General features: G+C 42.5%; 1 protein-coding gene across 3 annotated transcripts in view; it reads right to left on the reverse strand.

Annotated features, from left to right (window-relative positions):
• Nucleotides 1–16315: 16315 nt before the first annotated feature.
• Nucleotides 16316–24595, reverse strand: part of RAB30 (RAB30, member RAS oncogene family) — a 101550-nt gene continuing 93270 nt past the window's right edge. For all 3 annotated transcript variants that reach the window (XM_075198633.1, XM_075198635.1, XM_075198634.1), the window contains one exon: nucleotides 16316–23745. In XM_075198633.1, the coding sequence (XP_075054734.1) occupies nucleotides 23495–23745 (251 nt within the window). In that variant the 3' untranslated portion in view covers nucleotides 16316–23494. The remainder of the gene's footprint in view (nucleotides 23746–24595) is intronic.

The following is a 24595-nucleotide window of genomic DNA, read 5'->3' on the forward strand; positions in this document are numbered from 1 at the left end:
TTAATAAATCTGTTCTTTTTACACATATTCAAAGTGACACATTGGTATTATATGATGGATAATGCACACCCTACTGTATATTGTATGGATATTAGAAGTCACCAAGAAGGTCTGTCACTGTATAAAAGCACAGTGCTTCTATACATGTCACGGGAGTCTGAGGTGACTTATACTGTCCCTATTAATTTACAGTAGCCGGTACATTATTTCTTACAATACACGTTTTCCTAATGAACGCTGAAGTGATGACATCCGTACTCACTGTTTATTCAGTGTTGCAAGATCATATTGGGGACCGTCTTCTGGGGTAGATCGTTGCCTGTCAGAACTTCAGCCAGATCTATCACACCAGTCTAGTGTCCTAGTTCAACTACATTTATTCACCATGCATCAAAATAAAACACAAAATTCCTTGCCTGTCCTTCTTCTAACAAATACACAGGACCTCCCTCTCTCAAGTGAAGGACCTAGTGTCCCACACCTACAAAACATCAGCACTTACTGGTCACAAATAGCAGTGTCTCTCTGTGGGAATCTGACCTGTTCCCTATGCTGATAGAGAGTGAGGAAGCTGCCTAGCAGTTCTTTATCAGCACCTTGCAGGTGCAGGTCTGAGTCAGACTGGAATATCAGAATACCCAGACTGGTGGACAGAGCCCACCCTCTACCAGTTATAACCCAGGAACCCTTACCAGCTTTTCCTGCAGCTGAAAACACTCTTAATGAAGCATTTCCCAAACACAAGCAATCTCCCTTGGGTTTAAAAGCATATAAGACAAGACAGCCTGGGACATACTGTATATTACTGCCATTTGCCACTTTCCCAGTGCTTCTGTCACAACATATATTAAAATCTCTTTTGTATTAAATGATTTATGTACAATCTCAACTTCTTGCGCAATAGTTTCTGTGCAACGCTGTGTAATATGGTGGTGCTATATTAATTGTTAGGGCTGACGGTCTGATCACCAACTCGCAGAACAAGATGGCGGAGGTCTTCACCTATAGCAGCCGCCTTCTCCTTAGAGCTTTATACGCTCCCCGGTACTCGGATGCCCCCAGGCCTTAACTCCAGGCATAGTGTGAGTTGGTAATACAGGCCCGTAGCGGCAGGTCAGGAGGTTGAAGAGAAGGCAGAGGTCAAGGGTCACAAGCAAGCAGAATTGTCAGTAAACACACCAAGGGTCAGGGTCACAGGCAAAGAAGCGGAGTCCAAGGTACAGGACAAAGGATCTGGATCACGGGCAAACAGGCAGAGTCCAAAGTCCAGGCAGAAAGTCACAACAGCAGAGTGTCCACAGGAAACTGGGTCCAACAGACAGGAGCAGGTCAGCAAACTGGGTCAGAAGCGCTATAATCGGCATGGAGGCTAAGCCCTCCCTGCCTAATATACTAAGACCAACCAATCAGGGCTCAGCCCTGCAATCACACACAGGCCAGGTTTAATTAAACAAGTGCTACATTAATCAGCCCACTGGCTGGGGAGGAATCAGCACATGCGCCCGGCTGCACTATTTGCCAGGGCGCGGTGTTCGGATTACTCGGCGTCCGGCCGTGGCCTTGGCAACGGCCGGACCAGCTATAGGAATGAGACGTCATCGAGGAGACTGCCGGGACGCCAGATGGGGTGAGAGATGAGTTGTGGCGGTGCCCGTGGCCGCCGCGGCTTCTAACGTTAATAATAAGTAATTGGCACCTGAGCCACACATGTGTGGAACCCTGTCAGTTTGCTTGTTGTCCCTTATTTACCCAGATATTTCCATTTTTAGCCACTGTCTGTACATTCTCCAGCGTTAACCCACTGATGCTCTGATAAAAAAGACAGGTTCTGCCTCCACATACCATTACACACAGCTGAGGTTCCTCCAAACATGTTTATGTAGTAAGGGTCCTGATGGGATCTGATGTCAAAAAGTTGAGATTGCAGACAAGTGAGCTGCTGTGACATCACTGGCCCTGCCCCAGTGTAGAAATCCACCAATCCGCACTGCGTGTATGCAAAGTAAGACTGCCAGGTTGCCACTCGCTCTGCTGTCAGAGACACACCTGACTTGCAGCGAGGAAACCTGGTGAAGGGGCGTCTGCTGAACATATTTAATGCTGTATAAACATTCAGATCTATAAAATAAAGAATTATTTCATGTATTTAATTCAGAAATTTAAGTAACATAATGATGCAAAAAGTGGCTTTACGTTCTCTTCAAAAATTGCTTCCTGAGCACTCTGAACATACTCTATCCAGTGATTGGTAATCAGTGCAGTGCTCTTTAATACACCACATTAAAATATGTATATTAGATTTACTGTATCACTAGGAATAAATACATTTAGACAACCACCTATAACTTCTCCTTGATGCCTGTTTTGCATTGAATTGTTATGGTCGCGGAGAGTGCTGGGGAATGGGCGTGTTATACGCCGCTGCTTATTTTATCCGCAGCCAAATTCTTTGTTTCTGCGAGTAAAACAAAGCTGCTGGCAGCGTTCCAAATGGAGCCGGTGCATTGAGGAATCCAGGGAGGTCCCACGTGTGAGCAGAAACATGCTGGATAGATTTCACGCCGGGCAGCCTCGCCAGAAACCTACCCATACAGACTTGGCAGCCTTGTTATAGAGAGAGATAGGAGAACAGTGGTGTGTGCACAGAGAAGACGCATAAAGAGCAAAGGATTCAAAATAGACCCATTGAAGCTTGTCTTACCTTTTGCTTCTGTAATGAGTTGTTTGGTTGTTTTATTGTATGTGTTATTTATAGCCTTTGTTATCTTGTTGAGCTTAGTCTTTTGCTACTTGTTTTATTAATCCTTTATTGTTATTCTGGATTTGTAATATTGTATAGTGCTTGGATTACTACTGTTTAATAACGTCTCAGCAATTAATATTATCTGTTCTTTCTGCACAATAATGCTGATTGTGGAGAACCGTGTTCTGCAATTGTTTAACAAATGTAGTTGATTAAAGGTGATGGATACTCTCTGCTGAATCATATTGTTTAATTTGATTGGTCAGGGGGCACAGCAGCAATGGAGGCTACCCAGCTGAATAGTGTCACATGAGTTCATGAAAGGGTCACATGATCGCACAGGCACATGATGTCCCTCTGCTGCGAGCTTCCTGTCCGATTGCATTAAATAATGCGCTTCAGTATCCATTCACCTTTCCAGTAACTTAAAAAGTTAAGCCTCAGGATATTTAAGAGGGCATCAACATCCAACAAACCCACTTCTCATTTGTATGTGGCAGCATCTGTTGTATTCACTTTAACAAAATGACAAATGTCTTTCCCCCAGCTGAAACATGGTGCCCATCGGTAACACACAATATAGTAAATCTGGGTGCATGTGCCCTTGTGGTCGCCGTATGTGTGGTCTCAACTGCCCGATCGTCGGATGTGGTCTGGAACTCAACATATACAATGTTTCTTACTCACTGGGTCTGCATAGGACTCTTGTCTGCCCCTGGCTTATCTTGAGGGAGTTATTAATTTAAACATCATCAAAATTCTAATTTGGGATACTTGGTGTTCACCTTTGTATACCCTTCACCCATATGACCATTGCTAACTGGTTAGCACTTCTGCCTCACAGCACTGGGGTCATGAGTTCAATTCCCGAACATGGCCTTATCTGTGTGGAGTTTGTATGTTCTCCCCGTGTTCGCGTGGGTTTCATCCGGGTGCTCCGGTTTCCTCCCACACTCTAAAAACATGTTAATTGGCTTCTATCAAATTGACCCTAGTCTCTCTGTCTGTCTGTGTGTATTAGGGAATTTAGACTGTAAGCCCCAATGGGGCAGGGACTGATGTGAGCGAGTTCTCTGTACAGCGCTGTGGAATTAGTGGCGCTATATAAATAAATGATGATGACGATAGTTTCCAGCACTCCTCCCCCATAAGACCCTGATAAAGCTCTATAGTTACTAGAATAACGCTGATCTCTACTAGTGCTGATAGCTAGAATACAAGTGGGAAATTTAAATTCTCACCCAGCATGTGAATAGGACACTGAACCCAATGCAAATCTCTGTTAAGATGGCTGTCGGCACTGCCAGACTTTAAGATGATTTAATATATGAATTAGAACTAAATTGTAACTCATCATGACAGGACAGCTTTAAAATTGGTGAAACTGTTCTATTGCTGGTTATGTTGCCTACCTCTAAACTGATGTTAACATTATTCTTCAGTCTCACTGACACAGTCACTGACCCAATTTCAGAGGATCAATTGTTTTTAGAATGCCCAGTGCACACAGCTGTGCGGATGCCTCAGACTAATCACATAAAAGCATCTCAGGGACTCTAGAGCATTGATGGGCAAGAAGTGGCCCATTGAGCCTTCCCCCTGCGGCCCCCATCTCTTTCTGAATAAGTCAGCTGTGTCCATGATTGAAGCTCGGCGTCTCATACAGTGCTGTAGGATAGGAGCAAACACTTCCGCATAAGTGAGGTCGGAGGAGGGACTGCACTGCAGTTAGCACTATTTACACTCCCCCCCCCCCCATTCCTTTGCGAGACATGTGGCCCTTGAAGTGTATGAAGGTGCCCATCACTGCTGTAGACATATGTTTTGTATCTGGTGATTTATGTAAATATACAGCTGCAAGATCAACAAAGCACAGAACAATCATCCAGTCTGTGTGAACCTTTTTCTGCACCAATAGGACAATCCACGACAATCCAGACACTCTGGTTACAGTGGATCTCACATCAGATCACTGATGCTGTTATTGCTGTACAGTAATTCTTAGCCAGAAGGACCCTGGAGCTTGCGGTTACAGGGTCATAGCTAAAAATTAGGGGGTCATTTTTGTTCAACATAGGGCTGACAGTTGGGGGTATTTGTGAAATATTAGTCATCATGATGGCTCCCAGTAGCGGTTAATTCCTTGCAATATGTGATCTTGCTATGGGGGTTTATCTGTACAATATACAACGATCAGTCGCTAACAAGTGAAGTGAATAACATTGATTATCTTGTTAGAATGGCACCTGTCCAGGGGTGGGATATATGAGGCAGCAAGTGAGCAGTCAGTTCTTGAAGTTGATGTGTTGGAAGCAGGAAAAATGAGCAAGCGTAAGGATCTGAGCGACTTTGACAAAGGTCAAATTGTGATGGCTAGAGGGCTGGGTCAGAGCATCTCCAAAACGGCAGGTCTTGTGTCTAGTATCTACCAAAAGTCATCCAAGGATGTGTTATTCATTTATTTATTTATTTGTATGCACATGCCAAATAAATTGTTATTTTATTCATCTTTCCATGCTTTATGGTATTGGAAGAGATATTTCCGAATCACACTCAGCGCTGTTTTATGGAATCCAAGGATGGAAAACTGGTGAACCGGTGGCCTCTTACAGCAGGATAATGCCCCCTGCCACACTGCAAACATTGTTCAGGAATGGTTATCGGAATGTGATAAAGAGTTCAAGGTGTTGACTTGGCCTCCAAATTCCCTAGATCTCAACCCATTCCAGCATCTGTGGGATGTGCTGGAAAAACAAGTCCGAGCCATGGAGGCCTCACCTCACATCTTACAGAACGTAAAGGATCTGCTGATAACGTCTTTGTGCCAGATACCACAGGACACCTTCAGAGGTCTTGTAGAGTCCATGCCTCGACGGGTCAGAGCTGTTTTGGCGGCACCAATGGGACCTACACAATATTAGGCAGGTGGTTTTAATGTTGTAGCTGATCAGTATAATGTGGTATATTTCTCAGCAATATGTGGTCTTAGTATGGTGGTTTATCTGTACAATATATGTCATGCAATTTAGTATCTGCAATGTATGGGTGGCAATAGCAGGCACTGCTGCATTGTATACAGGGCCGGATTAACCCGAGGTCTAACTGGGCCTCGGGCATCCAGGGGGCCCTTCAAAGTCCGCAGCAGCATTATTGATCGGTCCCGATCAATGCTGCTGAGCACAGTCAGTCCAGTCCTCCGTCCCCGGAGCTCAGTACTCTGCTTACTGAGGAGATCTCGCGAGTGAACTCTCGCGAGATCTCCTCAGAAAGGAGCTTACAGTGCGCCGGGGACGGAGGACTACAGTGACAGGTAAGCGCTTTGGGGGGGGCCTCACAGGGGACGGGGGCGGCGGGTGGCTACAATGGGGACCTCACGGGGGAATGGAGGCGCCCTTAGCCCAGGGGCCTCCATTCCCTTAATCCGGCCCTGATTGTATATGACTAAATAGTGGATTAGCTCTGTGCAATATATATCTAGAATAGTGGTGACTTTTCATAACCAAATCTGCTGCAAATTTTACAACACGGTTCGTAGATCTATTCTCTGTACTTTGCCCACAATTGGTCGCTGACTACCTTTTATACAATTAAAGAGAACATTGGCAAATGCCTTTTCACAAACCAGTATCCTGGCTTAATACATTCAGCAAGATGTCTATATTGTTTGCATTTTGTTGTTTCTCCTGAATTGTCATTAAATTATTATTAAATATATTATATTTTGGTGGTCTGTTTATTGTAGATAGTACCTGAATTCATGTTCCCAGCAACAATGTAGCACAACTACCTACATTGAACCAGTTCAACGTGTTGGCGCAAAGCCCGGGTACAATTTCATTACAATTGCAATATTTTGACAGTGTTCTAAGATCAGAGACACCGTTATAGGGTTCTCTTTTGACATAATGGAATTAGAGCATGAAGGAAAATGTAGATGAATACAGTGCGTTCCCACAGCATATTACTCCAGGTCTGATTAATTAAACACTACCATAGTTACAAAAAGAAAGAAGTACAATGTTCAGTCTATTGTATGTACCGAAAGGGAAATTCCCCCCTCTACTAATCTGTTTAATGGAAAAGAAATTGCGTAACAAAATAATAAAAGCAGGTAAAGAACTCGGTTGTATCATTTGCAGAGTATCCATAAGCCAATGAATTTCATAGATAAATGTGCCGACGTCTCAAATCTGCTTTATAAAATATAAAAGAAAACCTCCCTACTTCAGCTGACCAATAGTAAAAGTCAGCAGAACTATGGTATTCGATGAGTTATAATAAAACCCCAGGGAGAGGTTATGGCTGTAATAATTAGAAAAACAATCCTACCTGTACTTGGGTTGCCCACATCATTTGCATTGTCAGGTATGGAGAGAACTGTATATTATGTAGATGTACAGACCAGTCCTGGGAAAGGTCAATGGTTTTGGCCAGTACAGTGAAAGAGAAGACAACCCTGATCAGGGGCAAGCGCAGGGTTTGTAGAGGGGGTTTCCACACCACACCGCCAATGGGCGTGGCTATAATTTTAGACAGTGCTTGGCTGCTCTCCAACTCTTCCTATCCCTATAATATACATGGGCAATGATGTGTGCACTACTGTTAGGTGCACGCAGCTCTCCCTTTTCAAGCAGAGCCGTGTGAAGCGGGTGCAGGGTCCAGCCTCCTCAATTATACAGTACCCCAGGGTTGGAGCGGGGTTTCCAGGCACTAGCAACCCCCCCTTTGGTTTGCCTATGCCTGATGCTCATTGGAGACACATCCACTCTCACTTTTGGGACATTTACAAAAGATTCGCACCCTGGAAATAAGTGGTGGCCTTATAACATTACCAGGATCCTGAAACATGTCAACACATCATACATAAAGTTCATTTCAGAATATGTTCTATTTGGATGTGTTTATTTTACACGCCCAGACAGGCAAAAACTGGAGTGTATATATATGCGCTTTGAATGATGTCTTTTTTTTTAGATAGGTTTACAGTTCATTTCTTATTTTCATGCATTTTGGTGCATGGGGCCATTTTGTCTTTTTAATACATTTAAAGCCCCACAATGCAAGAAGTGCATAGCTATCACATCATTTCAGGGCATTGTGTTTGTATGAATCTGCATTCACACAGTCCTATAGGAGATAATGGACATGGTTTCAGGTATGATGCATTTAAAATACCACATTGTAAACACAAGGGGCCTGATTTATTAAGGAAAGGAAAGGAAAGCAAAAAAATTAGCATCTTTGCACCTTGACAAAACCATGTGGCATTGGAGGGGGAGGTACATTTAAAATGTGTAGACAGATTTATAGTTGGGGTAGGGCATGTCCTAGATCAACTTTAAATTTCAGTGTAAAAATAAAGCAAGTATTTGTGTGCTACATGAGAAAACAGACAGTATTATAACTTATGTGCAAAATAATAAACTAGTATGGACCCCTTGTATTGTAACATAGTTTTATCCAGGAGAAAACTTACTCATTTTTTTGCTTTTTGTCCTTAATGAATCAGGCAAATGGTGGTAAAAATGCACGTTGGGGGGGTCACGCTTACATTGGAATACTGCACTATGAAATCACTCCTTTATCTATTGAATATGAATCTGTGACCGATACAGACTGACTGAGCCACTGTTTCTTGTGCAGCGTATTGTGTTTGCGCCATAGACATATCAAGCAGACACCACTTGATAAAATGCCTGAAATCTTCTCTCTCTGTTCTGGAATCTCCATGCTTGCTTTCCATACACGTATATTAATGTCTGGAGAGAATATTTACAGTGCTGTATAATCTGATGCATTGTGGCCAAGGCATTGGACAGGACGATATGACTGCATTGTGTTCCCAGGCTGACCTTCATACTGCATGACTCAGACATACACGCAGGATGATGACTTTTGTGACATAAAAAGAAACCCCATAAAGGTTACTAGAATTTCACTTCAAATGAAGCTTTAAGTGGATTAAACAGCAAAATGGGCTATTGTATGTTAACACCTTCAGTGCTAAGATAATTTCCTCTTCAAACGCAGTGTTGCAAACATGACATGAGTTCATTCAATTCACGGAGCCTAATTTCTATTCTTATTATCATTTAGTGTCCCAATGATGTTAATAGTCTCTAGTAAACTGATAGGCTGCATTCTATTGTCACAAGTCACACGGGGGAGGGTGAACGTATACCTGCCAGTAGTTGATGCAACTGAGCAGAGTCTAATGCCCTCGTTGTTCACCAGGGGCCCCCGCAATGACGGCCCTCAGAGCCAGTTTCTAGCGAGATCGCTGGAATCACAGAGAAGAGTGGACAAGCCGGGTCAGAACCTGGAGATCCGAATGAAGTAACTTTGTGACGCAGAAGAGTAGTTGGAGTAGCCAAGGTCAAACCAGAAGATCCAGACGGAGCCAAAACGTGAAGCAGAAGAAGAGTCAGAGTAGCCAAAGCCAAATCAGAAGATCCAGATGGAGCCAATTTGTGAAGCAGAAGAGTAGTCAGAGTAGCCAAGGCCAAACTAGGAGATCCAGATGGAGCCAGAACGTGAAGCAGAAGAAGAGTCGGTAACCGAGGTCAAACCAGGAGTTCCAGACGGAGCCAGAACGTGAAGCAGTAGAAGAGTCGGTAGCCAAGGCCAAACCAGGAGATCCAGACGGAGCCAGAACATGAAGCAGAAGAAGAGTCAGAGTAGCCAAGGCCAAACCAGGAGATCCAGACGGAACCAGAACGTGAAGCAGAAGAAGAGTCGGTAACCGAGGTCAAACCAGGAGTTCCAGACGGAGCCAGAACGTGAAGCAGTAGAAGAGTCGGTAGCCAAGGCCAAACCAGGAGATCCAGACGGAGCCAGAACATGAAGCAGAAGAAGAGTCAGAGTAGCCAAGGCCAAACCAGGAGATCCAGACGGAACCAGAACGTGAAGCAGAAGAAGAGTCGGTAGCCGAGGCCAAACCAGGAGATCCAGACGAAGCAAATATGTGAAGCAGAAGCGTAGTCCGGGTAGCTGAGACCAAACCATGAGATCCAAATGGAACCAGAACTTAAAGCAGAAGAGTAGTCAGGGTGGCCAAGGTCAAACCAGTAGATCCAAAGAGAACCAGAATGTATGGCATCAGGAAGTCCAATATAGAAAGCAAACAGAGGTGTAGGAACTAGTAGGACACAGGAGCCAAGAGCAGTCCTCAGATGGGAACCTTATATAGGCCCAGTGGTATTTCTGGTGGTGAGTGATGTCACACTGGCCATCTAAATGTCTTTTAAAAGCTGCGCTTAACTCTATCTGGCTGGCTGAAGGCCTGGAAGGCGTACGTCCCCACAGCAAGGAAGAGAGCGGCGACGGCGCCTGACACATATTGGTTCACTTTCCAAAATGGCTGCCTTCACTGTGCGCAATTGCCGGGAACACTAAAGTGCTTCATACCCCAGTGCTGTCACTAGTTCCTTGTCAATTGATTCTAATGAATTTTGTTTCAGTCACCAAAATGGCAGCCTGATTATTGTGTAGGTGACAAGTACACTTTAATGAGTGTTCTGCTCTAGTAAATTTGTCCATAAACTACAATTGGAAACTGTCCTAAATTGCCCCCTCCCTCAATGGGTGGAGCCAAAGACCTATCTGAGTGAGCTAGATGGAAGTTTTACATTACGTAGTTGATGAGGTTGAAAAAAGACACCAGTCCATCAAGTTCAACCTATTTTGGATCTGTGATCCCTCACATATATTTGAAATTGATCCAGATGGATCAGAACCCTGGATTCGCTTTTCTGCTAAAATCCTCCAGTTTATTCAAGTCTCTCTGTACAGCTTGCTCTGATTGTATGATCTTATAAAGTTTGGTGTCATCTGCAAAAATGGAAACTTTGCTCTCTAAACCATCATCAAAGTCATTAATAAATATATTAAAAAGGAGTGGCCCCAGCACAGAACCTTGAGGTACACCACTTAAAGCTTTTGACTAATTAGAAAATGTTCCATTTATCACAAATCTGTACCCTATTCTACAACCAGTTTTCCACCCAAGTACAAAAGTTGTTTCCTAGACCCAGTTTCCTTATTTTGCAAACCAGCCTCTTGTGTGGTACTGTATCAAAAGCCTTTGCGAAATCTAAGTAGACAACATCTGCTGTGCCGCCCTGGTCTAAGTTCCCACTAACTTCCTTGTAGAAACTAATTAGATTAGCTTGACATGACCTATCCCTCACAAATCTATGCTGGATCCCACTAATAATCTTATTGCGCACCAAGTAATCCCGAATACTATCTCTTAATGTACTGTACCTTCCAGTAGTTTCCCCAATATTGATGTCAGGCTTACAGGTCTATAATTCCCTGGTTGTGATCTCATTCCCTTTTTAAACATTGTTCCAGTTGTGAAAATGCTTCAAACTGGTCAACCGATTATATATAATATCATCAATATAAAAGGTCTCCTTAATATGAATTGTACATGTTTGATGTATGAAGTATAATTGTATTGTTCCTTTGAGAGTTTCCTGTGCGGTTATTTTATCTGCTGTAACAGTTCTAGAACCATGGAACATATAGCACTTATGCACTTTTTGCATGGATTTCACTTAGTTTGATTTTCGTTTGCACGTTTGGGTTTGACCCTTAGGGGCACCTCTCTAAGTTGTCTGAGACTCCCTGGGGAAAGCTTCAGCCGACCTCGGGGTACTGCCCGAGACTTGCGGCGGAGGCAGTCCTGAAGACCCCTGCCCCCTAAGGGGCTTTTGGCTCCGGGGGTCGGAGACGTAAAGGGAGCCCTCCTAGCTTTGGTGAAGGGACCCTTATCTCCCTAAGGGGCTTTTCCCTCTTGGGAAGGGTCCAAAGGCCCAAGCCCCCAGCTGTTTTTCATGGCACTGGGTGATTGGAGCACCACACCTCGGGCTTCAATAATAATTAAAAAAAACAGTTCTAGAACAAGTGACAAACCTAGACACCCCCCTTCCCAGGGCCAACCATTCCAATATCTATGACTAAGGAATCGACTGTTAATGCTAGGCTCACAATTGGACTCTCTTTTGAAGGCAGAGATTAACTAGTTTACCCTCTTGCAGTGACACGGGTGGAGCCTATCTTTTCAGACATAATAAGTGAACCATCACATGCCATGAGCAGAGTCTCAGGCCATAGATAAGATACTGGTTTGGGTCCCCGTTTTCTCCCCATTAGACAAAACCCCCCACATAAAACAGGTTAGAGTAACCAATGCCCACTGGGTCCTAGTCGGGAGCCTAGCCCATTATCTTGGCCTACAGCAGTCCAGACCTGTCACCTATTCGGTTACTCCGCCTTGTCCAATATACTCCACCCGCTTCAGAGTTCTCTAAACAGCAAAACTTGAAAAATGTGAAATTCTTCTTGGATATAGTTGAAGTCTGCTGGTCAGGCAAGTCACTTAACAACAACAAAGAAATAATAATAATAATAATAATAATAATAATAATAAAGAGTAGAGCAGTACACCATTTTTTTTGTGGCTTCCACTATGGAAGAGGGACCCAACGCTCACGATTCCCCTGTAATAGTGGACAACAGCCTCAGGCTCAGAAGTGGTGGGACTCATTGAAAATGGGGGGGTTTTGCGGTTACATTGCCTGGTTTTTAGATATTCATTTTATATTATGCAGTCCATATTCTATAATATGTGTAGAGGTAACTGTCAATCACCCACAGTGTGTATGCAAGCGACTGACAGTTACCTCGCTCAGATCACAGATGCTAGTAGTTCATTAGGTTAAGCTGGCTTTGGAACATAGTAACTTGAATCACAAAGCTCAGTAGGCAATGCGCTGAAACTTTTTCATGCGACGCATGCGCAGCAGCTCCCTTTCGCCAGCGCTGTCCTATACAGCAGCCGCGGCGCTGTCTAAGAAGCGTCTGCGGCGGTACTGTATACAATACAGCACCGCCGCGGACGCTTCTTTGACAGCGCCGCAGCTGCTGTATAGGACAGTGGCCACTTAGTTAGCGCAGGGGGGGGGGTTCTAGAGACTCAGAAACCCCCCCTGCGTGGGCCAGTGCATCTCACATGCGTAGTATAATTATCTCAAAAGTATCATCTGGTGGCAGAAATATATATTGCAGGGAATTTCAATAGGAAACACACTTGACACGATACAATGTGTTTCCTTAAAGCAGCATAAAATCATTCAGCATTAGAAGACAATATGGTGCATGTAACATCTACATATCTGTTTGATTGTAGTGAAAAGGTCAGAAAATCGTAAGTAACTTGATTTTTTTCCTTAGTGACATGTGAACATATGAAAATGACCAATTTGCTGTGCATCACAGATATATAAATTCAGTGCACACACAAATCATATTTTATTCTTTGAGGCAGTTTTAAAATAATAAGTGAATCCATCGCAATTATAATTTGTCGCTACGTTTCTCTGGAACAATCATGTTATATAACATTCACGTTTAATATTCATGGACACATATCTGTAATTAATCAATTTTGTATTCATGAGTCTGTTGCGTGTGCAGACAAGACACTGTCTCAATAAGACAGAAAATTGGATTTTACTGTGAGTATCTGTCAGTGCAGTGTGCTTTATCGATCAGCAAATTAACAGAACTTGTTCTCTTCCACAAAATAAATTAAACTTTTTTGCTATTCATTTTCTATAGGGAAAGTACCCAGAAGTACAGATCACAAAAGGTGTGTTTGTAGATTGAGCATATTTTTACAGAATTGGATTTAATGGGTAAATTTATGTACTGAGCAAAGGGTGATGGGCTGATCTAGAAGTGTAGGGTGGAAACATGATCACATGCAGTGTTTGTATAACTATGCAATATTCAACAAACACCAGTACTGATCTCAAGATAAAAACCTACTCACCAAAAATTAAGAACTGTGTTCCACGCCGGTAACTCACAAACCAAAGACTTAACTTCCTCAAAACTCCTTTCTGAACCATCAATGACAAGAGAGTGTCCAATACCCAGATAAAGAACAAATAGACATCAATAAATCACCACTTGGACCATTATGGACTATTGATGACAAAAAAAGTAGAGAACTACACTATATGGACAAAAGTATTCGAACGCTTGACCATTACACCAACAGAGACTGTGATAACATTGTATTCAAATACATTGCTTTAATATGGAGTTGGTCCCCCTTTTGCAGTGATAGCAGCTTCCACTCTTCTTGGAAGGCTTTCCACAAGATGTTGGAGTGATTCTGTGGGAATTTGTACCGATTTATTCTGTAGAGCATTTATGAGGTCAAGCACTGATGTTGGACAAGAAGGCCTGGATCGCAATCTCCGTTACAGTTCATTCCAAAGGTGTTCGATGGGGTTGAGGTCAGGGCTCTGTTCGGGCCAGTCAAGTTCTTCCACACCAAACTCATCAAACCATGTCTTTGTAGTCCTTGCTTTGTGCACTGGGGTACAGTCATATTGGAATAGAAAAGGGCCTTCCTCAAACTGTTGCCACAAAGTTGGAAGCATAACATTGTCCAAAATGACTTGGTATGCTGAAGCATTAAGATTGCCCTTCACTGATAATAAGGGGCCTAGCTCAAACCCTGAAAAACAGCCCCATACCATTATTGTCACAAGCAAAGTATCGGAAGGACTTACCTGCTGGTATTTGCGCTGCTATGCCAGGAGTCTAACCACGACCCAGGTCTTCACCAGGGAACCCCGCAAGGAGTTTTGGACTTAGCCGCTGAGACGTGTCGGTCGCGGCCCTCCCAGGTAGCTACCAGTGAGGTAGATGAAGCGTAGTCATCAATCCGAAGTCAATACCGTGCGGGCAATGGAGGTACCAAGGGGACAAGCAGGAGAGGAGTCAGGAAGCCAGGGGTCAAAAGCCTGGAGGTCAATACTGGAACCAGGGGTAATCCGAGAGAGTGGTCAGGCAGGCAAGGGTCAGAATCCGGAGAACAATAGGAGTATATATATGGAATGTATAAGAAACAAGGGAGCCTAGAGAGGGACTAGAGGACTAGATACTCTGGCACCCTAGTGGTGCCAGAGTCAGGCTTAAATAGAGGGAGATCCCCATTCATTGGTGGGAGTGGAGGTCGGCGGTCAGCGGCCATGAGCGTCTCCGTCACTTCCGCCCAGCCTGTCTGCCGGGCGGAAGTGACGTCCCGTTGCTAGGCAATGGGACGAGGGCAGAGAAGGCGTCCGTCCCGGCACCAGGTAGGAGTGCGGGACGGCGCCTGACAATTATCCCTCTTCCACCAAACTTCACAGCTGGCATAATGCAGTCAGGCAGGTAACGTTCTCCCAGCATCTGCCAAACCCAGACTCGCCCATCTGACTGCCAGAGAAGCGTGATTCGTCACTCCACAGAACACGTTTCCACTGCTCCACAGTCTAGTATCAGTGTGCTTTACACCACTCCATCCAACGCTTGGCATTGGTCTTGGTGATGTGAGGCTTGCATGCAGCTGCTCGGCCATGGAAGCCCATTCCATTAAGCTCCAACCGCACAGTTTTTGTCCTTAATTTAATACCAGTGTAAGTTCGGAACTCTTCAGCTATGGAATCAGCAGAGCGTTGGGGATTTTTACGCACCATGCGCCTTAGCAGTCGTTGACCCCGCTCTGTGATTTTATGTGGTCTTCCACTTCGTGGCTGAGTTGCTGTTGTTCCTAAACGCTTCCACTTTCTAATAATAACACTTACAGTTGACCGTGGAATATCCAGCAGGGATGAAATTTCACGAACCATCTTATTGTAAAGGTGGCATCTTATCACAGTACCACGCTGGAAGTCATATCAGGACTAATTTTGATACCAGGACAAAAAACATTTTTTTGAAGGGTACGGACTAACTACCTCCTCCTTCAACATAGAAGAATTAAAGAACGTTATTCATAAAAACTTCAAATTAATTTATCTTTTGTCTTCCATGTGTCTTAATATCACTGCCATACAGAACTAATATCTTTTAGTAGCTGTCATCATCTTGTTTGCACATTAATCGCACTGACTAACTTTAAACCTGTTAACACTTAGTTCTAACGCGGTTGTTTGATTCAACTACAATTATTGACAATTTTGTCACAGTTTCAAAAACACTGAACATTTCATTTACACAATAAGACAATGAGCACATAATTTCCTTTTTTATATTTGGCTGTAGTCAACGAAGGATGCCTCGAACATCGTGCAGCTCTTACAACCTAAATAGTGATCGAGCGCAGTTCTTTCCTCTTTCTCCTATACTCCTTCATGCCATTTGTAGATGACTTTGCGCATCAGGCTCCAAGTGGCATGAAACGGGTGCATAGACATCCTGGGAGCGCCCTGGGGTGAGTAAGCAGCACACCCGGGAACAATATAATTGTTGGACATGAGGGGGTCTGTATATGTGTAGGTTTTTGCATTTGGTGGACCACTGAGGGGCTGTATATATAAAAGAAAAAATGGTCAACTAGGTAGTTGTGGTCATTGTGTTGACGTTGACATACCCCGCGTTACTTGGTGGTGACGCGGCCCAGCTCAGATTGGACACCAGAACCCAACAGGCAGCTACCTACAATGCATCACTGGCCCCGCCCCCAAGGATCCGAAAGGAGAAATGACAAGACACTGTATTAGCCCTTCACAAATTTAAATGGGATTTTTTTTATTTATATATAAAAAGATGTCATCCAAAGCTCCTAAATAATACAGCATTAAGGAACAGACAAACACATACCAAATACATTCATAATAAATGTGAAATAATACAAAAGGTTTAACAATTCCGTTGCTCACAAACCATTGCCTTCTGCATGTTACTGTTAAAACATTACCTAAACTCTGCAATTATACAAGTATTCACGTGTCTAATGATCTCTACAATTTGTACTATTTTAGTGAAAATGACTGTTAGCTAAGAAAGAAGCAATTAATGGAAAGACAACATTTTAAAATGGACCAGAGGAATAATATATCAGCTATGGGTGTAATAAAAAAAAAAATATTGGTGCATGAGATAAACTTATCACTGATGAATGCTATATCAGTATAAAATGCTAACGTCCAATCGCATTCAATGACCATGCCCACTGGAGTGACATCACAAGTTTAGAATGTTGTCCAGTGAGTGGGCGGGGCTTGCAGCGTGCCTACATATAACCATACAGATGGAACTGAGAAGCAAGCAAATGTGTTTCTTGCATGTCTGCAAATCATACGTAAAAGATCATGAATTATTCTGTACTAAATGTATATACCGCAACACAATACATAAAAATGGACCCATCGTTTCACAGTAAACCACACTTGCATCATTAATATGGAATGCCAATTGCCTGCATGTTCAAAACAGAAAGGGCCTAGTGATGTTACATTTCTCTTCTTAAAGCTATTTAAACTGCTAGAATGTCTACTGAACCTGTCTCATCCCTCAGTTGCATGTTAAAGGCACTGACATTCGCCAGGAAACACCAGCAAGGAAGAGGGAGACAAGCAAAAAGTAAAAAAAAAAGTAAAAAATATCCAGAAGAGATGGCTAGCATAATAAGGAGAGCAGATGATCTGTTACATTACAAGTTGCATCTGTCGTCTACACAGAGTGAAGGCTGCCATGTTGTAGCCGCAACCAATTTTCAAGAGAATGCAGTTCATGCTCGGTCTACTTACTACGTAAGTGTAATGATTAATGTCAGTTTTCACATACATTTAAGCAGAAATATGACTTATTTTTATTTATATGGCTTGTCTGCTGATAAATGAGGATCCTCCCTATGTTTGGGGATGCATTATCCAAAAGTTATAGTAAAAACTAGCTAAAGATTGGCAGGAATTCCTTTTGGGTGCAGCACTTAGAAACAGCCAGTAGGTGGAGCTATGTGCTTTCTTATTAATGAAGTTTATTTTGTTAGTTAAAACAAAATACATATATATTGTGAGTAGCCCTACCTGCAGACTGGATCTAACATATAAACCGTGTCTACTGTCGGAGAAAATAATGATCAAAGTTCATTTTACAACCACACAAAACACAAGTTTATCATTTATAAGTTCAACTTAAATTGAAGAAGCATTCTAATTAAACAATTGGGGTTATTAATTAACAAAGATGATTCCTGGAAGCAGTTTGCCGGTATGCAGCTGGCCAGATGTTGGGTGAAATAAGGATAATGACGGTGTTAATTATACAAAACAAAGACAGAAAAGTTAATTGTACGTATTTTCTATAACATCATTTTGACCTGGTGTCTGATCATCACAGAACATCGTTAACTTTATAAGCGGTGTTTCTCAACTGGTGCCAGGAAGCATTTACTATAAACCATAGCAACCAGATCAGGTCATATTTTAGTACATGTTAAACAATGAGAGATTACTGACTCGCCACTATGGGTTACAGTGCCTTTTGCTGGGTGCTAGCTTTCATAAAATTACCAGTTAGGGCTCTCACGTGTCCCGGTTTTCCTGGAGATTCCTGTTTTTTGTCGCTGTAAATCTATAGCAGAAAAGGCTTATCTGTGGAGTGTGTGTAATTTACATTTTTACCCTCTCATGAAACACAGAGACAGAAGCCATCATTCTATATTATTATAAATCTTCTGAAGGTCCCCATTATCCCCATGTTCTCATACCGGAATCCACTGATGAATACTTGTCTGATTCTGCTTTTCCCACTTATTTTTTGATGGCATGGTTTGGTTAAAATGTGACCATGGTGTTATTATTGGTAGCATAATTGGGCTTGGTTTTGTGCTCCTGTCATAGGGAAACTAGATTGTAAACGCCACTGCGCCTACAGATGGACCTTTCCAGGTAATACAAACTGGCTTCATCCAATTACCATCTTGCAGTAATCTCAAGTATGTGTTAGTGTGCACTGTTATAAACAGAACTGTCTGATTGTACAGCACTGTGGAATATGTTGGTGCTATATATCTATATCTATATCTATATCTATATATATATATATATATATATATATATAGGATAATAATAAAATGATGATACAAGCAAATTTAGGCAAAATATAAATAGTGTATATGTTTGTTCATATCCTTGTTAAATATCTTCAAAACATTAGAATTAAGTGGCTTAAACTAGTTTCAGCCTGAGCAGGTTAGACCATACTTGCCAACTTTTCAAAGTGGTTCCCAAGGGAGAGGTGAAGACGGGGCTTCAAATCCTGCCCACTTAGCTAAAAAGTGGGCAGATGCGGGAGAGTAGGTCTCCCAAGAGACCTACCCAGAATTTGGGAGTCTCCCGGACATTCTGGGAGAGTGGTAAGTATGGGTTAAACTCTCAATTTCTACAATCTGGGTCTCGTTCAGACAGAGGTTGTTACAGAAGACGCTTACAATGTATTACAAGACAAAAATGACACTGGGGTCACTGATTCCCGTGCTCGCACGGTTCTGCTGTTCACAAATGCGTCAGCGTAAATAGCAGACAGCAGTAAAACACTATCGCAGTATATTTTCTGAAACGGCATAATTCAAAAGTGTACGTTAAACTTTCAGACAGCAAACTATTTTGCTTCAAACCTGGGGTGTATATCACAAAAATCTACAAGGAAACATTTTTTTTAACAGCTGAATAATTTCACTGAAACCCCAAGGGCTTCGCCAAGTCAGTTCTGGCCGACAAGACGACGAACAGATGAACAACGTTACTTGAAAAACAGTTTAAAAGCGTTTATACCACATGACTGCAAAGTGCAACATTTCAGATGTTACAACGCCATTTATTGCTGCAGTGATTATCTGTTTGTATATGGACACCTAATAATACGTTTTAGGCATATTTATGAAGCCCTAAACCACGCGGGAGCTGCTTATTTAGGCATTTAAGTAATATGTTTATTTAAGAAAAGCCTAACGCAGGAGATATCAGAGATATATCCTGCATTAGGCAAATCACCGCATTAAACCGCAGACCCCATAACACTTAGTGGAGACTGCGGTCTGAGCAATTTTATAAAGCTTCGAAAAGCTTAGTGTTTCGGAGCTTGACCCCGATGGTTAATGTCATCTGAAGATGGCGTTAGCCACTGAATCCTATGGGAAGAACATCACAGGGGGAGCATCGTTGGATCGCTCTCCAGAGAAGTTGCTTTTCTCCTCTGCGCTGTTTACCACAAATGGCAACAGCTCATTCTCAGCAAAGACTCCGCATCAGAACCCGGAGTCTTTATTAAAAAATAAGTAATCGCCGATACGGACTCCTATCGGATCGCTTTCCTGATCTTACTTGTATATAAATTGGAGCCAAAAAATCGTTGTGATGACAGATGATACTTAACAGTGCAAAAACCTGTTAGTTCTAAAATATTATTATTATTATTTTGAAACTTTATTTATAGGGCGCCACATGAGGTTCGCAGCGCTGTACAGAGGTAAAACAACCAGACAAGTACATGGTATAACAGTACAGTACAGTAAACAAATAACACTACAACTCTCAGCACAGCTACTGGGGTACAAGGGGTATATTCAGAGCAGGCTGGTACCTGTGCCCATTAGTGTGGGCGCAATAACAGGTTTAGAGCCACTGAAAGAGGTGCAAAGACAATGGAGGAGTGGATGCAGTGGGCAGAGAGCCCAAGGAGGGGGTGCGCAGTGTAACTACTGAGCAAAAGTCATAGGTAATGAGAACAGGAGGGAAGAGGGCCCTGCTCACTAGAGCTTACAATCTAAATAGGCCGCCTTAGTGCCGTTAAGGAGGGAACGGACTCTGAAATGATCAGGGTCTCTCAGGGCAGTGTTCTCAGCTCAGTCCGCAGGAACCACTAACAGGGCCGGTTTTGCAGGTCTCCTCACTGTTGCAATAATAAGCAGCACAGCGAGATGTGGATGGACTCGATACACCTTTGTTCCTGGTTGAAGACTTGGAGCGTATGTTAGTGGTCCTTGCGGAGGAAGTAGAGAAATCCTGCCACCATTAACTGGGGTGTCATTGGAGAGCAGAGAGACCCTAAGGGAACATTGATTGGCAACTGCAGGTAAATAAGTGAAAAAACAATATTTAAGAAAAATATGTAAATGAACAGAATAAGCATCAAGTGGGGGATCGGGGGAAAGTATCGAGCTGTTCCACCTGCAGGAGTTTACAGATGGACCTAACAAGCTCAGAGCTACAGGTAACTTGAGGAGTTAGATCACTGTAGATTCTTCGTGGGAATAGCACTGAAGCGGTTAACTCAGCCCAGCTGACTGTAACTGGAGCATAAGTGGGAAAAGCAGAAGAGTCTTATTATACTGTGAAATGGCTCAGTTTGGAAGGTAAATATTGTGTCACGGGCGGCATTTGCTGTTTGCCTTTTAAAACTAATTAATAAGACAACAATTGTAAAATAATGAGATCAATTTTAGTGTCAGCCACTTCTACATGATACGAGGTTTGAGCAGTTCTTGGGTTATTCTATATAACAGAAATGTCTACGCTGTGTCTCTGTCTTAGTGCACCGCTCTCTTATAACGGGATACACTTCCACCTTCTCACACCGTCTCTATTTCCTGTTTTGATGTTAGTTGGAATGATGATTTCATGATTTTATTTAGAATAAAGATTAAGCAATAATAGTTATACCATCACAGGTATAACCTGATTCCAACAGATCACTTACTTGACTTCCCGTAATGAAGTGGGTGCCTTGACATTTTGAGTGAGCACCGTGCTGCTCAGCTCCCACTCACCAGCAGGCTTTGGCGTAAGACTTTTGGGGACCCGCCTCATCTCGTGAACATCAGACCCCAGTTAAATTAATTTCGGGTGGAATATTTTCAGTTTGGGTGGAATTAGAAAGGTAGTTGATTGCACTGATCTAATTTACAAATGCTAACATTAATTATGAAAGTAATTAGACAGTTTGTCTAACTATTAAATGATACAGCGTTTCTTCCCCCCAAAAAATATGGGTTTGGTCCCCTAAGCACTAAAATGACTCTTACTAAATGTTTCCAGAGTTAGTTTGCCCTCATATCCTTTCAGTTTAACATGCCTGTTAAAAACCCATTATTTTTTTTCATTCGGAAAGAATATTAAGCACGTTTAGTAATGCGACATATCTAGCACACGGATAACTCAGCCATTTGTTTATGTATAACATGGTGGAAGGAGCAATGAGCCGTAATCTGGACCACTGAAAGGAAACTGGGGCCCAGTCTCTGCAAAATCCGGTGCTGCGGGCGCAGCCTGGGTAAGAGAGGGATGTCTACACAGACCAATAGGAATCAGGCGCTTTGGCCGGAGTTGTAATTGTAACATCTACCTGGATTATGATACGTCCACTCCAGGTCCTCGAGGCAAGCCCTGGCCCAGGAACTCTTTACCAGACCCCCTCTCAGCATCCCTGGCCGTAACCCATAGCAACCAATTAGATACTACCTTTTAGCTGCCCATTTCAGGCTCTAAAGTAGAACTTACTCTTCAATGCTACAACGGCAACGGACGTAAAGCTCTATAGTGACATGGGCATGTGAGACTATACTGTGGTATATGGCCTTAGGGTGACAAGTGAGGTTATATTGAGACATATTGGTTATCATAATCATTTATTTATTTATATAGCGCCACTACCGCAGTGCTGTACAGAGAACTCACTCACATTAGTCCCTGCCCTAATAGAGCTTACAGTCTAAATTCCCTAACACACACAGACAGACAGACAGACTAGGGGCAATTTTTTGATAGCAGCCAATTAACCTATCAGTATGTTTTTGGAGTGTGGGAGGAAACCGGAGCACCCGGAGGAAACCCACGCAAACACGGGGAGAACATACAAACTCCTAATATGGTGACAGGTCTGAGGTGCAGAGTTACCCTCTTTTGCTAAACTGCACTGATTAGATTTTTACATTGTACCAGTACCGGAAAAGTTATCTTGCTTTCGACAAAGCACGCGTGTCCGGTTTATTAGCCCTTTTTCATGAAGATTTCAAATGGGATGGCATCTAATTGGTTGCCATGGGTTACGGTGCATGTTCTAGAACACTAGATTATTAAATAAGTCTTAAAAGATTTCCAACATAGCTTACTACATCTGTTCCATTATGTACAATTATGCACAATATTAAACCATTTAGTACTGATGCAAGAATTATAGTGTGTCCTACCACCTCTTCATACACGGTATATTTCTCTCCTCTGTAAAATAATAAAAAAAGAACATTCTTTCCTTTTTATTTTGGCAAAAAGGGACGGATACTGGCAGCCAAGTGTTGTGCTGGAGTTTCTTAAGAAATGCGAAATAGGAATCCAAAGTTCTTTTCCTGGAGCACGACCGTTAATAAAAAGCTGCCGTTATTGTTCGTAGCAAAGCAATAAAATAAAAAAACAGTTTTAATGCATTTTAAATTGAGCAGAACCTTTCCCGTTAGGACAAAGATCAGCTTTAGTCTCCAAAGTAACTTTAAAAATTGGTGCTAGCATTCCAAATAATAACGTTATAAAAACTAGTTTGTTGTGTATAAGTTCCCTTTTTATCTTAGTCTGACAAAGATACAATTATGTCCTTGAAGATGCTTTTCTATCTACTAGAAATAAACAAAAAAAAACCAAAGAGTAATCCTGGCTGGTCTGCACCGTGTCGTTATATATGTAAATAGATTCGCTCGAGTTGTACCCATGACTTGCCGATAGGGCTCACGTTTCTGTCCCGCTCTGAGCCGTATGTCATCCGGCCGCGGTGACCTCTATGTGGTCCTCTATGCTCAGACTCCGATGGACAAAATGACACCAACGTTCCGCAGAGAATCCATCTCGTCAAGGACTCTCAGCCCACACTGAATGTTTTTGTTTGCTAGCTTGTCCAAAATGATCAAGCTCTTTGCTAATTAAAATTACAGCAGTTCAAATAGCTGATGTTTTTCCCCTCTCCCGGCAAAGAGGAGTCTACACTGTTGACCAACGCGTTTTGCCTGGCCTCGCTGATGAGGCGGCAGGCTAAGTCCAGGAACAGTTTCTCCACGTTGTCGGACTCTTTGGCAGAGGTTTCAAGGTAATACATGTTTTGGGAACCTGCAAACTCTTCGGCTCTTTGCTGGGAGACCTCCCTTCTCTCTGCCAAGTCAATCTTATTTCCTGTAATAAACACAGACAGAATACATAACACGCTTTATTGATTGTTTGACGGGAGAAGACAAAAAGGAGATAATTGTGTGAGTGACACCCTGCTGGGATTATCTAACATATTCATAGAACCCATTCAAGGTTTGGACGATTGATAATATTTCTTACAGAGATTCACATGTAAAACAGGGCCAAAATTATTAAAACAAATCTTATATTATAATTTTTCTGCAGCATTAGGCCTTGCGTCAGACGGGTGCATTTCCAGTTAACGTTCGTAGTGCTTAAATTGCTCCACACGGACACACTGAAGTGAATAAACGCTCACAAATCACATGCGAGTGATTCAAGTTCTAAAAATTCTGCATGCACCGTTTATGACGTAATCACTCCCATGCAAACGCATTCATGTGTCATTCATAGCAATATGTCAGCAAGGTAGCAACAGAGCTCTGTAAGTGCTACATCTTTTCTAGCATCCAAAGTGCCCCCACCCTTCAAGGGTTAACTGTTACAGAATGTAGCAATAATGTAGCAACAGAGTAAATACTAACAGTCGTGTTGATTTCCTGCCAAGTTCTATTGTAAATATGGAAAAGAGAAATCAGACTAAAGTCCAGTAGAGAAGCTAAAATAGCTTTAATTTAATCTTACTTTACAAAAAAATACTGCAGTAAGAACAATAACAAAAATACTTTTCAAATCCTCCTATTATGTTATGAAATGGGCATATGTATGAAAACAAGTTGGATTTCTGAACACTGTTTCGGTAGAAGTGCAAGAACATTGGCAACGTGTTGGCCCTCCAAGGTCCATCTTGCCTACAAGCAGGATCTGGCTGAGCTGAAAAATTCCGTGCTGC

This window comes from Mixophyes fleayi, chromosome 2 (genome assembly GCF_038048845.1).
Source record: "Mixophyes fleayi isolate aMixFle1 chromosome 2, aMixFle1.hap1, whole genome shotgun sequence".
NCBI lineage: Eukaryota > Metazoa > Chordata > Amphibia > Anura > Limnodynastidae > Mixophyes > Mixophyes fleayi.